General features: G+C 37.3%; 1 protein-coding gene across 8 annotated transcripts in view; it reads left to right on the top strand.

Moving 5' to 3' along the window:
• PDE4D (phosphodiesterase 4D) overlaps window positions 1-19747 on the top strand; it is a 1463941-nt gene that overhangs the window by 1167450 nt on the left and 276744 nt on the right. Inside the window, exon 1 of one of the 8 annotated variants that reach the window (XM_029216631.1) lies at window positions 2140-2929. The exons of the other annotated variants lie outside the window; for them this stretch is intronic. Coding sequence (XP_029072464.1) covers window positions 2865-2929 — 65 coding nt within the window. The 5' untranslated portion in view covers window positions 2140-2864. Of the gene's footprint in view, window positions 1-2139; window positions 2930-19747 lie in introns of those variants that run through there. 8 annotated transcript variants of the gene reach the window in all.

Genomic DNA, 19747 nt, shown 5'->3' with positions numbered 1-19747 from the left:
CCCGCTACTTAAACTCAGTTTCTTTGGGCACAGGGATGATATATTAGTCATTAAGGGACTGTTACACAGTGTTTAGGAGATACCCAACAAGTGGGCTAGGATTTTCAGAGATAGATCCTTGGAATACGTGTAACATTGAGCAGCACACAGGACAGCACTAACCTGAAGAGGTTAAAGATGTGTTTGTGACAGGGAAGGGAGTGCCAGTGAGCTAAGTAATCTCACTGGGACAGAGAGCCTTCTGGGGGATGGTGGAGCACAGGACTGACTATTTCAGGAGAGTTTAACACACAACATTCAGACATTACATTTTGTGATCACTGTCATTTTCTTTCTGAAATGACAGTTAGAAGATATTTGCTGGACCTTGCATGATAGAGAACAGTGCTTCAAATAAGTAATAGTAGTTGGTTACTTTTACTCAGTCTGGGTTTTTTTTTTTCCCCCACATTAAAATTCCAAGAAAAAAAGACAAACCTCTTTTTGTAAGCCCCCTGAGTAGTTCCCTCAGCTTTCTTTTGCATTTCTGAAAATATGTGATTGGTTAACCTGCCTTAAAGTGGCAGCAACATGTTAAACACGGAACAGAGCCAAGAATCCATGAAGGTCCCTGAATAGTCATAGGAAAACTGAAAAGCTTAAGGAGATAACTATATGTCAAGCAATTTATTGGTATTTACCTGAAGAGGGCTGAGAGTCACTCAGAGGAGACTAAATAATAAATGCAACTTGAAGTATGACCAGGGGAGGAGCTGAAGTGTTTGTTGTAATGAGCAGCCAGAGGTCTGGCGGGATGCCTTACTACGTTAATTTTCCAAGTCCTTTGGGTGGGTCACAATTGCGCTAAAACATCCTGCCTGCAAATGCTAAATAAATACCAAGTTCACGTCAGACTAGAGAACCAACGTACTAACTAATGTCATTTAAGAAATCAGAATGCTTAAATTATTTTTCACTTGATAGTTCACATCCAAAATAACTGAAGTTGGCACACCCAGAGAAATATATATCCTCGGTGCAAATGTTTAGAGGGATGGGGAGGGAGATCAAATCCTCTTCTCTTAGAAGCAATTTGAATTGTTTTGTTTGTTTGTTTTTTGTGTGTTTTTAAAATTTTTATTGGAGTATAGCTGATTTGCAATGTCATGCTAGTTTCAGGTGTACAGCAAAGTGATTCAGTTATACATATACATATTTAGTCTTTTTCAGGTTCTTATCCCATATAAATTATTACAGAATATTGAGTAGAGTTCCCTGTGCTATACAGTAGGTCCTTGTTGGTTATCTATTTATATACAGTAGTGTGTATATGTTAATCCCAAGCTCCTAATTTATCCCTCTCCCCAACGTTTTCCCTTTGGTAACCATAAGTTTGTTTTCAAAATGGGTAGGTTTAATTATGTTTACTATAATAGAAAAGTTTTTATTTCAAATGTAGGAGGTGGGGCAGGGATTAGTCTTCACAATAAGAGATGTTGAGGTGATATGATATAAGCTTCATTCCTTACTGAAGGACTGTTAGGAATTTGCAAACCCAGAGTCTTGGTATATATAAATCAATGAAATTTGCATATGATTTTCAAAATGAAATAAGGTTTAGAAAACATTGTGCAAGAAAACAGCCTCAGTACATGTAGCCACTTGTCCAGCAGAAATTCATTAGATTTTTCAGTTTAAACATCACAGCATGACCTGATGCAACGTTGCCTGCTACGTTCTGTTGGATTTTTAAGAGGCAGTTTGTGTCTCTACAACCAAACCCAAAGCGTGACATTTCATTAAATGGGCTCAAAATGAACAGCTGCTAAGTTCCCCAAGTCCTCTCAACTTTGCTTTTGACTAGAAATTTTAGTTTTCAGTGCCAGACTTTGAGAAAATGATTTTTTTTTTTTTTGAGGGAGGATAAACAAGTCTGTGGAAAAGGGGTGTGTTCCTTATGAAGGTGCTCAGGGAATCTTACCCTGAATAACACAGACACCTCATTTCCCAGACGAGGAAATGGATTTATAAATTTTGAGATGTCTTCTGCCTGCTTGGCTGGTTTACACTCCAGGTCTCTGGTGCTGATCTGCAGCGAAGCTTTATAAGTTTCAGCAATTGACGAGGCTGGCTGGGCGCCAGGTCTTTTTTTTTTCCCCCTCTCACTTCCCTGCGATGTTTTGAACTGCCTTCCTACAGACGTCATACAGCCCTTGAGGAATAGTTTCTGCCTGGTGAGATTGAATGATAGTTCTCATTCACAAAGGCTTGGAGTCAGATTCTAAGCAGGGGACACAACGGAAATTACGTTCACAGGTACAGCAGCGAGCCCAGCTCAAGTGTGGAGAGCTTTGTTCCTTCCATGACTTATTGGCTCCCCCCGGAGAAGAGTGTTTTCCTGTGGTCGCCCTGAAATGGAACTTCACTGACAGCTCTGTGGTGTTACTGTACCTCGCGGTCATTTTCGTTTCCTTTCTACCTGAGCACTTTTAGAGTGTCAGAAACCTTTAAACCTTTTATTGCGGAATTGTAAAAAGGATGCGATCAAGTGGCTCTTTCACTGTGTTGGTTGCCCTTGTGACCAGATGAAGAATAAATTCAAAATCCAGTTCCTCCCTTGGCAATGCAAAACAGAAAACAAACTGTCACTTAAGAACAGCCCGGTGCTGGCGTAAATTCAGTATGAAAGAGGAAAAAGCTCCTATGTCTTAGAAGCCTCCCTCTGTTCTGGACTGGAGGCAGGAGTTGGACTCCAGGAAATTTGGATTTCTTCAAACAACCTCCTTTGGAAATGGAGTATATTTCAAGCCATCTTTTTCAAAATACAGCTGAAATGTATTAATCAGAATACTTGAAGATTTTTTCTTTCTTTTTTTTTCTCCAAAATGAGCATTATTATGAAGCCAAGATCCCGGTCTACAAGTTCCCTGAGGACTTCGGAGGGAGTGTGGTAACGTGCTTTTCTCTCCTGCTTCTCCCCTTCTTTCCTTTTAAGATTGACGTAATAGTGGAGTATTTAGTAATTGCTGACTCGGAGCTTCAAGAGTTAAGTGTGATGTTAAGGCTTTGTAAGAAAGAGCACACTGTTGGTGACACTTTCATTCTCTATTTTGTGCCTGATTTTGTCTGTTTTAAAAACAGTGGCGCTCACACTTTTTTTTTTAACTCCACGTGGACCATAGCAATTCATCTGGTGACAATTTTTAGAAGAGGAAGGAAACTTGCAAAAAACGTTGGGAGTTTAGAAAATGAAAACTTGTCATTTTTCACTGCCTGATCAGGCTGTGTGTTTTCTTATCTTTCTTGCCTGATGCAAGCAGGCTGGTAGTTGACAGTCTTTGTCATGGTCTTTAAAAGTAGTACCTTGGCTTTTAGCACATGTGTGTTAGTGTAATTAATAACGTCATATATTTTAATCATATGAACCAACTTGAATTTAACTATGACTAAATGTATATCAAGTTGCTTATCATTCAGGAATCTCCTACATTTTATTTTGTTAGTATAGTGTTCCCTGATAATTATGTTTTTTGGTAATTTTAGTGTTTTCATCCTAACAAAAAGTATGTTAATTTCAATTTATTGCAATATTTAATTCTACTATTTCCTCAGTATTGTTTGATGTGGTCATACACACATGGTCCTTAAGGAATAGTTTCTCAATAAAGTAATTTTTGTGTCTAAAATAGTTATTTACAAAAATGTTTTTATGGCTGTTTCAGAGGTTAATTTTACTTTGTTTATCTTAGTGATTGATTGTAAATAAATAAATAAACTCACTTTTTGAAATGGAAATAATCCTTCAGACAGGAGAATTAAAAGCAATGATTGAAGGCAGGTGTTGGGGATAGAATGGAAGCAGGCAGGTAAAATGTATTACATATAATTATGTGAGCAGGCAAATACACAAATAAATACTTACATTATTTGCATAAGGAATTCAGTCCACATTTATGTGATTGGGTTATCATTTGCTGTTATTGTACTAGTGTTTTATAGGGGACTAGAATCAAGAGTTGTCCCTTCAGTGGTATTTCTGTGAGTTTTAATAAACTATAGATGCAGATTTCATCTCATATCACTTGTGATCTTTTAAATAAATATGTGCAATAAATTCCTCCTTGAGTTTATTTAAAGAAAAGGTTGCATCTGCAAACAAATTCGTATGGCTCTTTTACACCAAGTAATAAATACTGGGAAATACTTAGAAACCTTCTATTAGTTACCATAGCTAATGTAAATCTCTAATATAAATGGGTGATCAGAATTTATAAAATTCACCTGTGATTTCTATCCTCTTATATGTGAATAAATAGTATTTAACCAACCTATTTCTTATTTTTGCCTAAAATGCCGGGAGACATTTCCAAATTCAGGGTTCAATCAATCAGTAACAGTTAGTTCATTTCAGGAGTCTAGTAACATTGACATCCTTTACTCCTCCCAGAGTGTCATGGTCTGTTTTAATCCACAACTGTTCTATTTTATTATTCTAAATTATAAACGGTATCATCATAGATAAATAGGGCCACAATTCAAAGTATATTTCTAAAAATATTGATTTATGAATGTGTATATTGTTCCATTTAATTTTAAATAGTTTGCATAGTGTTTGGGTCAGAATGGTGTTTATGTAAGAAATAAATGTCTCTCTTTATGCTGATGATCCCTAATGGCACACTACGGAAACTCCCAGTTATTAATCTTACATCTGTCTTATTAATAATATGACTGTTTAGGTATATCACTGCTACCTCTAAATCATTTGACCTGAGATTGTAATTGCTGTAATTAGTTTAACTGTTTTATTATCCCTTTTATCATTCAAATTCTATGCACACATTTATTTATTTATATTTATATTTTTAAATAGTAGAATCTACATAGATTATACATCAGGTGTATAGAGGAAATATACATGTGTATGTGTATACGTATACATCTGATTAGGAGATTACATGGCAAACTCCTAATGATATTATATACCCTTCCTCTTAATTCATCTACTTAAAAAACACGCCTTACTTATAGTTAAAATTCTATTAATTTCCAAAAATAAGATTAAAATAATCCTGAAATTAATCTGTTTCCTGATTATATAATATTGTAAATATATATAAATTTAAAGTATTATATAACAAGAATATATACTAGGTAGCTTTTAGCACATCTTTTTTTTTTAACACCTTTATTGGAGTATAATTGCTTTACAATGGTGTGTTAGTTTCTGCTGTATAACAAAGTGAATCAGCTATACATATACATATATCCCCATATCTCCTCCCTCTTGTGTCTCCTTCCCACCCTCCCTATCCCACTCCTCTAGGTGGTCACAAAGCACCGAGCTGATCTCCCTGTAGCACATCTTTATATGTGTAGATGTCTGTATATCTGGTAAACAACAATTTGCTCAGTGTCTAAAGTATGGCAGATAAGCATTCCAATACTGTACAGATGTGATTTTCTGAATAACATTGCTTCTCAGATCAATAAATGATTTCTCTTTTCTATTAACTCTCTCCTCCTAAGGTTATAAAAGTTCGGGATGGCTGAGAATTCTTACTTTGGCCTCATGATCATAGTAAGAGTATTTGAGTAGACTAAAACTACTAGTTTTCTAATTGAGAATAAAAAGATGTAACAACAATAATATTTTGGAGGGAAAATTACTTATAACCCCCACTATCCCATCCTCAACTATTCTCATTTTTCACTTAACTTACATATCTTGAACAGTTGTAAATCCTGTGCTCTGCTTCTTCATTTACATGTCAGCATGTGCTTTTGTAATAATAATACTTCTAGCTTTCATTTTATTGAGTATCCCTTGTGAATGTGGACTCTGTAGAGAATTTTACATACAGTATCTTGTTTAGTCCTTATAACAGAATTGAAGGGAAGGAGTTGTTAACCCATATTTTACAGATGAAGAAATGAACCTAAGTGATAAGATAACTTGAACAGGGCCCTTTAACTGCCAGGGAGGGCTGGGATTGAACCCAAGTCAGTCTACTTCAGAAGCAGTGCTCTTTTTATTTCAGCATGTTGCCTCCCTCTACTGTCTATCTAACTATCATTTTTAATGACTGTAAAATTATTCATCTTGTGACTATATCTAAATGCACTAAAATATTTGGTTAGATATTGGGCTATTAAAGAAGTAAATTGGAAGTTGTCTTTTGATAGGTATGATAGCCTACAAAGTTTAAGGCTGATGTTGGGCATTGAAAAATGACTATTTGAAAAATTTTTGTAATTATTTTCTACTGGTAGAAAAGAAGGTTCTCTCTTCCCTATTAAAGAGAAATAAGAAGCAAAAGTCAGTGCTTCTCAGTTCTGAATAGATAGATCATCTTTCCAATTACATTAGCAAGTTTTACTATGTTCTCTGCAAGCTCTGTAAGGCTTCAGGTAAGAAACAAGTACTATGTCTCAGACTTCGTATGAAGTTTCATACTGTTTTAAGTCAGCTTTGAAAAAGGTACAAAATCTTCCTTTTTACATCTTTTATCTTACAGGCTTTTGTAAATGGGAAGACAAATGGAATTTGCATACTTTCTGCCTGTTCAGTATACACTGACTTGGCTTAGGGAAGTGACTATTTTCAAGATTGGTTCAGAGTTTTGAACCTGCAATAAACTTTTTTGATCCTATTACCTAAGTTTGTATCATATCTGGTATATAATACACCTAGAGATAAACAGCTTTGAAGAGAAGTGGTTAAGATACCTTGAATATAATTTAAGACATAAAAAATGTTTTAATGCCAGGGAAGCACAGAGTGGATCACAGATAGGTTTACTCTTTAAAGTCATGAATTGTGAAATTCTCTGAGAAAGCCGCTTGTCCACTCTACGTCTAACTTGCTTTGTGTCCCTGGAGAAGCCACCTAGTCCCTCTATAGCCAGGTTTACTCACCTGTCAAATAAAGGGAATGAGCTAGATCAGTGAATTTCAAACATGTATTTTCAATGAACACTTTTTACAAATGACATGCTAATGTAAATAAGGAAATGTGTACAAAACATTTAAAATTATATGTTTATATTTGGTATATAGAGATAAATTTTTTAAAAGTATATATGTATGGTATATATAAGTAAAAATCTATAAACATACATATAACAATAAAACAACCACTGAGTTAGCACCTTTACTCCCCACCCTTGCAGTACCTTTAAAGAACTTTTTTGAAAACCACTTTGCTAATAAACTACTATGATCCTTTATAGTTCTACTTTCTGTAGTGCTACACTGCCACTGGAGAGTCATTTGTGTTTCCCATATCCCTTTGTGGACTGGGATAAACTTGCTGGTAATTAAACTTCCTGGGAAGTTCAAATAACAACAGTTCAAAGACTTGAAAGACTTTAACATTAGGGGAAAATTCTCATTTCTGGGAAATCACAGAAGAGTTATAGTTAAGATCCACTCATTTTATTTAGCATCTTATTTTTTACAAATCTATTTTAAACTTGTTTTGGGTGGGAAAATATTTATTACATATACAGATAGTGGACATCAGGAATACAGCATGGCAGTTGATAAAGAAATGCTGAATTGGTATTGAATTGTTTAGAAGAAAGGTGTTTCTTTAGTTTGGGTATTGACAAAATGGGGTTTTCAACCACTTTTTCTATCATGTCACTGGTGACTAAAGGTCATAGGTTAAATTGCCCTGTGCAGCACTCTCCTTAGCTACACTGCAATCTATAGACTCCACATGAATAGAACTGGCTGTGGTTATGTGTGCAGCAACACTCACTCCGACCTGTAACTCTACTCTTTTCTTCCCCAACACCATGGTGTTTGCCCCATCACTAAAACCTGCCTTTCAGCGTAGGTTTTTACCTAATAAGGTCTTATTAGTCCCTCTGTCAGTCATTCCAATCATGTAGTGAATTTTATCAGAAGGAGTGAAGATGTGAACGCAATCATGGGTATAGGAGTAGTTAGTCATGGATCCATCCAACTAGCAAGATTGAGAAAAGTAGATTCTAAGATGAAGCTGAAGAGGTTCAAGGAGATTTTCCTTAGGGAAAGATGCCTGAGAGATATGTATAAATATTCTGAATAATAGAAATACTAAACATATAGAATTGCAAAAGCCTGGTTAAAGGTAACAAGAATGGGACCTGGTTGCTATTAACTAGGTTGGTGAAGAATATAGTCAGAAAGAAAGCACAGTCTTAATGAAAAGCCAACGTAGATTTTTAACGGAACTCCTCCAGAGATTATCCAACTTCTCAAGAGATAAAACAGAGGTGTTTTATCTCTTGAGAAGATATATTAGAAAATGGATAGTAGAAGTAAAGGATGCTCTAACCAAAAGCACCAAGTCTCTCCAGGGATCTGAGCCTACAGGAAGCCTGGGGTATCACAGAGGCACCAAGACCAAAGACAGTGAGCCTGGATAAGGTACTATTAAGTGTAACCACATAAACATAACTAATGGGAGGCCATGCCTGTGATGTGTCTCAGCTCTCTAAATGCCTTGCTCTGTGGTCAAGTTTGGCCTAAACTCGGAAGTCCTTCAGAAGGATGGAGAATAGGTAGAAGTCCAGAGCCTATGGATGCAGCTCTTAGCATAACAGGGGAGATATGAATGATATATGTTTATTATCTACCTTCAGCCTTCCGTGGGGGTTGGCTCTCCTAGGAGCATCCTGGGTGATGCGTGAGGGTGTGAAATGGGGAAGCTAAGCTAAGTTGCTCTTCAGAAAAAAGTGAGAAACAATAAGGGAAAGAGCTGAAGAAATGGTTAGAGAAGTAAGAGGGATGGTCAGAGGGGAGGCCGGAAGAACTCCATCCCATTTTGAACCAGACATCCACCATCTGGCACCCTGCCCTGTTTAATTACACTGCCACCTTCTGGCAGAAGCTCCGATAATGAACTCGAATGTGGTAGTGGGGTTTTTTGTTTGTTTTTTTTTTGGGGGGGTGGTTTCTCCCCCTCATCTCAGCACTAAGAACTTCTGCCAAAGGATACAGAAAGTCAACTTCAAGTCTTTCCATTTCTCTGTTAGGTGAGGGAAAACAAGAAATTAAAAAACTAGAAACTAGGCGTAGAATATATGCACACCAGGATTACAGCTTCCAAAGCTTCCCTACTGGAAAAGTGCTGATGTTTTAAAACCTGCACAGTTCTGACATTTTGTTTATATCTAATACTAGTCTCCCTTGCTTAAATTTTAACCTATTTCTTCCTAGTTATCAGGGGTAGTGAATCAGTAGATAAGTAGATTCTCCTTTATGATATTTGAAAACTGCTAGTAAGTGACTTCATGGTCTTTTTCCTTTTATATTGCAAAATATTCATTCTGAATTGTAGAGATGGCACCAGTGTGACTTGTTAAAAGAAAGGTTTCATAAAACATAGTTTCAATATGTAATTGTTTTCAAGCCTCACATAGAAGAGTGTTCCCATTGTGCCTAACTCTCTGTCCTGTTTAAAATACATTCAAGATAAGAAATTCAACTTTCTAAAATGAATACGTATGAAATATTCATGTATATATGCAATACAGAAAATAATAATTCCTAACATCCATGATTTCATTCCACTGCAGTGTGGTACAGAATTTCTTCTTTGTGTCAAGGGATTTATATGACCAATACTATTTTAGTTAGGATAAATTCCTGCAGAATGTGTCAACTTTTAACCAATGGCATTCTGGCATACAGACAGCCACTGCTGTAATGTTTCATCTGATACAGCTTTGTCGTGGAACAGCAGGTAACTGATTGGCAGCTAGATCACCAGCTAGCTAGGACAGCAGCTCCTAAGTCTATAGTGGTACTTGGAGTGGTGACCATTGTAATGAGCACAGCTGTACGATATTGAGCACCTACTGTTTGTCAGACACTGGACTTGGTGCTGCACATTATGTCTTCATAACAACTATATGAGACAAAACTTGTATTTAAATCGCAGTGCTGAAGGAAACATGGTCTAATTCTAAACCCCACATTTGTTGTTGTTGTTTTTCTTGTTTTATTTGCTTTTCCCCACTATCTCCACTGCTTTGGCGGCCCATGGTTCTGCCTCCTGGCATTCCAAAAGTGGTCAGTAGGCTGCTGCTTTATACCTTTCCTTACTGTCCTAGATTGTTCAAGTTTCTCCTTTTAACCATGTGCAACTCAAGAACAAACATCTTTCTATTTTTCTGCCTTCTTTCTCAAGATTTGCACACAAGCCTTCCACCATGGACCATAGAGATGGATGGAGAAGTAGAAAGTGGACTTTGACCCAGATTCGTTCTCTAGAGATCTCACTAGTTCCTGATGCGTTCAATTTATTGACCCTCTCCCCCTGGTCAGACTATAAATTGCACTGTCTTCCTCTCTGGCACTGGACCAATGAGTAGAACCATAAAATCTTGGAAATGAATGGGACTACAGAGAATAACCTATAATCTAATTCTCCCCACCCCTGACCATATTTCGGAAGTGGACAAGTTTTGCTTAACATTTCTAGTCAAGTAGGGTCAAGAAAAATGGTTAGAAACAATGTCAATGATTTTGTGGCAACAGATTTTGTTGGAGAAATATTTTCTAAAAACAAACGTGAAGTTTGAGGTGAAATAGAGAGCTAAAACTTCGTCAGCCAAATGTGTGAAAGCATTTCTATTTATAATTTGTATGGGATTTTAATGTATTTCTTAAACTTATATTTGTAAAGTTAGCTAACACCATGATAATTCTGTCATAACTTCTCAAAAAATTGGATTGGAGGAATATGTACGGAGAGTTATGGCAGATGAGACCTCAGCGATCTCCTGAAGGAAATTTAAGACAGTGCTTTGACCAAAGTCCTGCCCAGATAACTGAACTCTGATCACTACATTTTTTGGAAGCCACATAGCTAATTAAGTTGCTAAAATCCATGTCTTGAAATTGTAACTTCACTCTCTGTTCTCCTAATATAGTCTTCACAGAAATAAAAACCGTGGTAATTGTTATTTACTAAGTGCTTCTGTGTGGCAGGTACCAGGCTGTGCATTTGATAAGAATTATCCCATGAAGTCCCCATCGTAAATCCTGTGAGGCACCCATTCTTATCATTCCTCATTTTATAGGTTAGTGAGGCAAACTTGCTTGCCCAATGTTGCGTGGTAAATAAGAGAATTTCATGGATTCACGTGCTTTTTAAAATTATTAAATGTTACCTTTAGTAATGATATATATGTTAATATGTCAAATGAGTTAACTCAATTAAAATTAATTAAAGTCCTTAGCACAGTAGCTGATTCCTCGTGAGTACCAGGAAATGTTAGCTTGTATTACGCATTTTTCAAGTTTGTATATTAGTGGTACTTTCTGAATAGTCAAGAACTATAAGTGTGAAACTGATTCAGTCTATAAGGGCTTCTTTTCCATAAGGCAGTCTTCTTGGGCACACCTCAAATGGAGCACTTATTCAGAAGCTAGGTGTTCTGGATAAATCACATTCACGCTGTGATTCAAAGAAGATTTATTTCTATTCAGGTGGGTGGATCAAAGAAGTAAACTACATAGAGAAGGTGGCACAATAAGAAGCAATCAGTTGAAAGCTAAAATGCCTCTGATCCAGTTATTTAAAAATTGGTCAGAATCCTCTAGGGCAGCAGTCCAGGCAGGGGGTTAATCTCACAGGAATGGCTGGGAGCCTGGACTTCATCCATAGATGCATCTGTGTAAAGACTTTCTCCATGTAACCTTCCTACTTGGGGCCTCCTGGTGGTTCTGTGTTACTCTATCTCACTGCCAGGCCTTCCCTACCTCTCTAGATCCCTTGCTCCTCTTGTCCTGACATGCATTCTGGGTTGTGTAATTCATAGATTTATCTCCTAATTCACAGATTGTTAACCTCTGTAGCCTGCTTCTACTCCTCCTTAAGCAGACTGGGTAGGACTCCTATTTAGTTTATCCTGCCATCCTAGCATAGCAAAAAAGGTCTTAAGCCTCTTTCTCCATCTGTTTCTAGAAAGACAACAGGCAAAAAAGGGATCTGTTTAGAAGATCTGTTTCTATGGCCCAGAGTATGATTGCTTCAGGATGAGCTGAAGAGCATAGAGGCTAGAAATGTAGTGAATCCAGTGGTTTCGTGAGAGCAGTTAATTAGTATTCCATTGTCTCTGGTATCTACTTCTTTTATTATGAGTAGTTACCAATAAAATGTGTAAAAGTATTACTTGGTTATAATTAACAACTGTTCATTGGGTTAAAAAGTGTGATTGAGGGTGGAGTTAACCACCTTGAGGGAAAAACCTGGGTCACTAAAGATTCCCTGAATCTCTGCTTGGAAAAAATATTCCTAATTATTTATCTGAGTCCTTTTGTTAAAATTGCATCTAATTGTATATGAATCAGTGTTTCCATGGTAATGTAAAAGACAGAAAGCAGCAAACTTGCTGTTAGCAAACATGCCTTTATAAAGGTGTGATTATAATTGGGAAAATCATTTTACATACATAGGGGTGAAATTTTACCCTGACCTAGAAATACATTGAAATTTGTCCTTAACTGTAAGGTCTTTCTCACGTAAATAACAAAAGAATTAGACAGTCCTCATTGTTTAAAAGCAAGGTGGCTTATCGTTTTCATCTGTGGTCAGTTAGTAGTAGCCACATGGAATAAAGTACTGAGAGCTGCACTAGGACTCAGAAAAGGTGCTGCCATTAATTGGTGATGCCACCAGAGAGACGAGGAGCATCGTGTGGCTGTTTGCCATTTAAGTGGCCCTGGTGATCTCATAATTCCTTTTTTTTTTCCGGTATGTGGGCCTCTCACTGTTGTGGCCTCTCCCGTTGCGGAGCGCAGGCTCCGGACGCGCAGGCTCAGCGGCCACGGCTCACGGGCCCAGCCGCTCCGCGGCATGTGGGATCTTCCCGGACCGGGGCACGAACCCGTGTCCCCTGCATCGGCAGGCGGACTCTCAACCACTGCGCCACCAGGGAAGCCCTGATCTCATAGTTCTTTATATCTAAACTCTGCCATTAAATTTGCATGCAAATGAAGTTGCATCAAAAGCAGGATTTGTACATCCATGCAAATGTGCATGTATACTTTTTAGAAATTTTTGACATGTTTTTGGTCATTTGTCACCTATGAAAAGCATGTGTGCATATCATAAACCGTAACAACTCTTTTTGGATGTTGCAAACCAGAAAAAGGAAGGAAGACAAATTAGTAATTCTGATTATCAGTGGCTACCCTTATAATCACCATCCAGATTAAAAATAATGCTACCAGTAACCCTACAGCCACCTCTGTGCCTCTTTCAGCCACTGCCCATCAGCACCAGGTATAACAACTATCCTGATATCGAAAAGCACAGAATACTATTTTCTACTTTTCAATGTTATGTGAAAGGAGTAATGCAGTTTGTAATACTATTTTTGTGGCTGGTTGGGTTTTTTTCCCCTGCAAATAGATGTTTGAGAGTTTATCCCACGTTGATGTAGTTTTATGTAGTTCATTCATTCTCACTAATGTATAGTTAATTAAGCAAACTTTTGTTTGAAATATAAATTCAGGGCAAAAATTATTTATGCTAATTGCTTAGATCACAGTTTGGTATATAGGACTATATGCGCATTTAAAACTGTTTGCAATTTACCGTAATCATTTGAATACAATTTCATGTGCAAACTCTGTTGCTTAGATTCACCCTCAATGGACGTTTCTTCTGGGAAGCCTTCCTAGCCTCCCCATTCAGAATGAAAATGCCCTTCTATGTGTTCTCAGGAGGCTGGGTCCATTTCTCTAGCACAGCTCTTGAAGCATTGCAACAATGGTCAGCTTTCTTGCCTGCCTGTCCTCTGGGACTGTGAGTGGGTTGTAGGGTAGACTGGGTTTATTCATCTTTGTACCTGTGCACCCAGCACAGTGCTCGTCCCATCAGCAGCATTCCACATCTGTCTGGTGCATGCAGAGAGAACAGAGAGTGGTTTTACATCACCAAGAAAACGTTCCAATCTGTTTTTATGTTTAATTTTCTTTTAATAGATGGCACTCTGCTAGGGATTGTACTGAGTGAGTTGTGGAGACAGAATTTACTCTCTGGGGCAAGGAATTGTAAAGTATTAGATCGGGGAGGACGTTTGCCTGTTTCCTGTGGACTTCACCCTTAGTTTCCCACCTTCACTAGTAATTCCAGCCTCAACACTTTTCCTCATTCCCTCATGAGTCTCCTGTTCTAGAATCTACACTTCCCAGTTTTCCTCAACATCTTCTCCTTGCCTGAGTGACTCATCTCAGTACCATCAACTAGTCGTGAATGGCTTGTACAGATGCTGATGTGTGTTGCACACGTTAATCAGCCAGTTGACGTGGCTGACCTTCTCTAACTCTATCAATGCAGTGGTCTCTCCATCTGAGACACCTGCTGGGGATGAGGACCATGACCACCACTTCAGGCTCACCCCAGCTTCATTGACAGCCTTTTGAAACCAAACACAGCTGTCCCATCAGACAGACTCCGTAGCTGGGATGCTGAGTCGGAGACCCAAGTGTGGCCTAGAGCCCTAACAAATGGAGTTGAACTCTGATCTCCAAAGTCAGGGTTAGCGTTCCTGCCTGGATTATGCACTTTTCCCACTATTAAGTTGCTTTTAGCTTTACCACCTAGATTTAAATTTTTTGGAATGCTAAGAAATTAAGGCCTAATCCTTAGTAATTGAGAAAGCAATTTGTTTTTAGTGTCAGACAAGATCATTTTCTAGACACTCGACCATGTAATCTGATTCTATAGCTTAAAATGTATAGTCCTTAAAGAAGAGTTTTCTTTCTGTAGCTTTTATTAGTTGCCAAAGTAAACATGCATTTTTCTTTTTTTTAATACTTTATTTTTTTAAATTAATTAATTTAATTTTTGGGGGCTGCGTTGGGTCTTTGTTGCTGCACGCGGGCTTTCTCTAGTTGCAGCGAGCAGGGGCTACTCTTCATTGTGGTGCATGGGCTTCTCATTGCAATGGCCTCTCTTGTTGCAGAGCATGGGCTCTAGGTGCACGGGCTTCAGTAGTTGTGCCTTGCGGGCTCTAGAGCTCAGGCTCAGTATTTGTGGTGCACGGGCTTAGTTGCTCCGCAGCATGTGAGGTCTTCCCGGACCAGGGCTCAAACCCATGTCCCCTGCATTGGGAGGCGGATTCTTAACCACTGTGCACCAAGGAAGTCCATCGTGCATTTTTCATTGCTTCACTTAACAATGTTTATTAACTCAGTTCTACCCCAGGCACCCTGATGGCTCTTAGAAAGACACTGATGAAGTATTAGCCCTCACCTTCATAAAATTTCCAATCCAGTGACTTTCTAAACTATTCCTGTGGGGCAGAGGATTTCTACTTTAACATTTTTCTATATCCCTGGTATATTTTTTACTTTCATGATAAAAGTACATTTATAGTTTAAAAGTGGCTCAGTTGCTGTCAAAAATCCCGTGGTGAACAGAATAATTTAGAAACCTCACTGCTTAAATTTGGGGTGGGGTTATATGAAATAAATCTGGAATATTTGATTTTTTTTAAACCAAATATTTTCCCTGGGCTAGAGGGATATTTTCATTCTAGGTAAATTGTTTATTCACTCACCTCCTAACAAGGCCATGTCAGCCAAGTTAAATATTTAAGTTCATTTTATTTAAATAAGTTTTAAACCAACAGATTTCTTTCATATTTAGATGAATTTAGCTTTTAATTTTGCAAACAGAAAATATATAAACTAGGGAATTTTAATGTATAGAGGAAGAGAACATGAGAAGGGAGCATCAGAAAAATAGGAAGAAATGAAGTTTAAACAAAAATAACTCAGGTTGACATTTGACGTAGTTTAATTTATTGCCAAAATGTGTGTCTTCACAGATAATCTCCAGGAGACTTTAGTTTTTATAGGTCCTAGTTAAGTTTTGAAAAATGTTTGAGGGCTCTATTTCACTAATAAGGGAAATAAACTTATCCTTTCCACAAATGATGGCTACTAGCTTCTTTGCGAGCTCTGTAAATAAACTCATTTTACTGTTACCATGGTTGAGTGCAGTTATATTCCTTTAAACATCTTGCATAATCCGTGGCTTCAACTGCATTAATCTAACTAAGGTCATGTCATCAAATAGGGATCTAATAGGAGCTTTGGAAAGAACTGTCAAAGACCAGATTCCATGTCGAAATCAGAAGAAAATGCCATTCATGTCCCACTGTAGTTCAGTGTAAAGGATTTGCCCCTAGTGATTACAGCTGCCATACAAGGGGACCACACAACAATGGAAAACCTGTTTGCCAACAAAATATCAAATTATTATCAGACTTTCACAGTGAACCATATTATTACATTATTTCCATCAAAAATTTGGACTACTGGTATTTTTGTGCAATTATAACAGCTCTGGCTGTATATTAACTAGTTTTGAACTCAGTCTGACATTAGAACCTACCCCATTTGGTATACTGTAACTTTTCAGTACATATTGTGGGCAATTCCATAAATAACTTTTATAAACTTTAGCCAGTAGTCAGAAAAACTGTAAGATTTTGTTTATAAACTTTATAAAGTTTATTTATAAGATTTTAATTAAATTACAAATTAATTTCTCACTTGAATCTCCTACTTCTCCCAGCATTATACCTTTGGTCACCCCTTCTTAAATGACTAGTTTTGAAATTGGTTTTTCTTTTCTACTTCTAGTTTTGTTCTGTTGGTGATTTGACTTCCTTTGTAAACTGTTGGTAATTTCATGTATAAAGCACAGATGTTCATTCTTTTAAATTTCACCCATGTGTCGTACCCTAATAGTCATAAATTTCCAATACACAGAGCAACATTTTAGATAATTTACTTCAATAAACTAGATAATTTATTCAAAGCACCAAACCTGTTTGCTTCCATGATTCATGCCATTTTTATGTTAGTGAATGTATACACAAGAGATAGGTAAGGTATGAATACAGACCTATACATGCAAGCCTGGACTTCCCCAAATCTTTAAAGTACTAAATTCCCTTGGTGCCAATCCCTCAAGGCATTTCATGTTCGCTCAGCTGCTTCCTGAATATTGCATAGGTATAACCAACCCTGTAAATTTCAAATTCACATAAAGAAGCTCTAGCCTTCAAAGCAAGACCTAATTGAATACCAAATGAATACCTATTGTTTTCTGAAATATTTCTGAATAAAAATTGCTTTTAAAGTCTTCTTTGACTTTCTGTATTCTTTCTTAAAATATTTATTTATTCATTCATTTATTATTTTTGGCTGCGTCACGGGCTTCTCTCTAGTTGTGGCATGCAGGCTCCAGAGCTCCAGAGCGCGAGGGCTCAGTAGCTGCAGTGCACGGGCTTAGTTGCCCCGTGGCATCTTAGTTCCCCAACCAGGGATCAAACCCGTGTACCCTGTGTTGGAAGGTGGATTCTTAACCACTGGACCGCCAGTCCCTGACTTTCTGTATTCTTTAGTGCCCAAATTGGAATGTCACCCTATTTGAAGAGAGAAAAAAAAAAATCTCTCAGGACAATCTTTTTAAATGGGTGACAATCTGTTCTGGCTAAGAGAGAGTAAATTCAGTAGTCTGATGAAAGCAAAGGTAGTGCCTTGCATATCAACTCATGTTGGAACTTGTGATTTCCTATAAAGTTTGCTGGGAAAGGAAGTCCAATCCATGAAAACTTCTATAGTGTTTGGTCTCAATCCTAGCGATTTCTGATTCAGGATAGCATCCTGAATAAATTCATCCATACTGGTGGGGAGAAAGAAATATTCCTTGTAAAATATGAGTTGTGAGTAAGAGGAGTAATCATTAGAAAATAAGGGCCGAGACGCAAGAGGGAAGAGATATGGGAACGTATGTATATGTATAACTGATTCACTTTGTTATAAAGCAGAAACTAACACACCATTGTAAAGCAATTATACTCCAATAAAGATGTTAAAAAAAAGAAAAGAAGGGCCAGTCCCTCAAAATAATTCTGATGACTGAAGACAGATTTGGAGAGGGACTCTGAGTAACTTGGAGTTGCTTTTACTGGTAGGCGGGTAGGTGGAAAGTTATGCTCCATATAAAGATATTTAATCTGGAATCTTTGAGAGAAAGTCAGTTCTTTTTTTCTCAGGTATCTAAGAAACCCTTTATCCATTTTACAAAAAGAAATCAAAAACACTTAGAAAGTTTGATGTAGCCTGTTTAAGCTTCCTGCGTGAGGAGTAGACCAGATAGTCATGTTCTTTATGGCTTTATAGCTACTCTTTTTTGTTCCATGTAAAAGTTAATGGCTAGTTTTAAACCTTGAGATCACTTAGATGTGAGACCTTATCTGCTTTACTTCATTCAAAGTATTTCTATTTCTTTAGACCCTACGAAAACACAGGATATGGCATCATAGAGCTGAAACTCGAGGAAGTTTGGAATTGCCAACAATAGGTCATGGGGAGATGGGGAGGGTCCTGAACTCAGGTCAAGTTCAAAACTAGGCTCCTCCAGTTACAAGCTGGGTGATCTTGGACACAGGGAAAAACAATCCTTGGAGTTCCTAGAAAGACTTCATAGAAAGTGCTTGCTTGGCACAAAGCTGGGCACACAACAAACCAAATAAGTGTTAGCCAGCTTATTATGATTAGGAGGGGAAAACTCCTAATAATGTTTTCTTGTTTATGTTTTAATCTTAGTTTTCATGTTAGTTTAGACTCAAGTTACTCTTTGATACAAGTTATTGTTTGAGGCTGTAAGAATTTTGGCCATTTAACAAAATGGTATAAGATATGACATGTATATAATCTTTCACAAGTGAAATGATAATGGAAATTTTACTGAAAAAGATGTCATAACAGCTCTAGGTAAAATCTAATTATTGTTTAATATGAAGATGAATACATGTAAATCTTCGCTTGATCTAAACTTATTATTCTATTAAATAAATTTACATGAATATGGAGTAAATCAACCTCACTTCCAGCTAAATCTAGTCTGAAGCCTTCTTTGACATAGCCCTCTTAAAAATAGATATTATTTTCTAAATATTACAGTATTTAGAAATATGTTACTTTGTTCTGTGCTTAAACATATGTAAGTTACATTTTAATAGTAGTCTACAATGATGCCACGAGAAGATAGAGATATAAAATGCTTTTGTATGAGAAATAGTTCAACCAGGCTTTTTGTTTAGGACAGTTTGCTGTAGTTTTGTGTAGGGTAGTTTCTATAAATTTCTATACAGACAAATACATATTTGGTCTCTTCTATGTGCCAGGCGCTGGGGATGCATTGGTACTTCCCTCCATTCATGGATCTTACTGAGTAAAAATAATTATTTTTAATTATGTTTAATTAACAAATAAAATGATTCCCAATATGGTAAGTGCAGTGAAGAGAATACTACACAGAGGACTAAATTAAATTTTGTGTGTGTGCGTGTGTGTGTGTGTCCTGGAGATGTACTTTAGTTGGGTGGTTGGGGAAGCTGAAAACTGAAGGAACCCGTCAAGTAAAACAAGGGGAGAAGAGGATTACCTCATTTATATGGGCCTCACATTCAGATTTCCAGTGAAAGTTGGAAATCTTGAAATGATGGGTTCCCCAATGTCAATCCTTGGTTTTGGTCTTTGGCTGGGTTGTTTTTCTAGCACCAGCCTAACCTCAGGTGCTAGAATGTTCTTGAGAGTCCTGGTGGGCTGAGGTCAGAGAAAGTGAACATCACTTAGGGATGGAAGGAGCGCCTTCTGGAGTAAAGGTGCCCCCAGGTTGATATGCAGCTACACATTTCTCCTCTTAATACAAAGTTTAAGAGCCTCCCAAGAGTTGACT

Source organism: Monodon monoceros, unplaced genomic scaffold (genome assembly GCF_005190385.1).
Source record: "Monodon monoceros isolate NGI ecotype Baffin Bay Population unplaced genomic scaffold, NGI_Narwhal_1 Super_Scaffold_12, whole genome shotgun sequence".
In the NCBI taxonomy this organism is placed as follows: domain Eukaryota; kingdom Metazoa; phylum Chordata; class Mammalia; order Artiodactyla; family Monodontidae; genus Monodon; species Monodon monoceros.
This window is presented reverse-complemented; position numbering and strand designations above follow the sequence as displayed.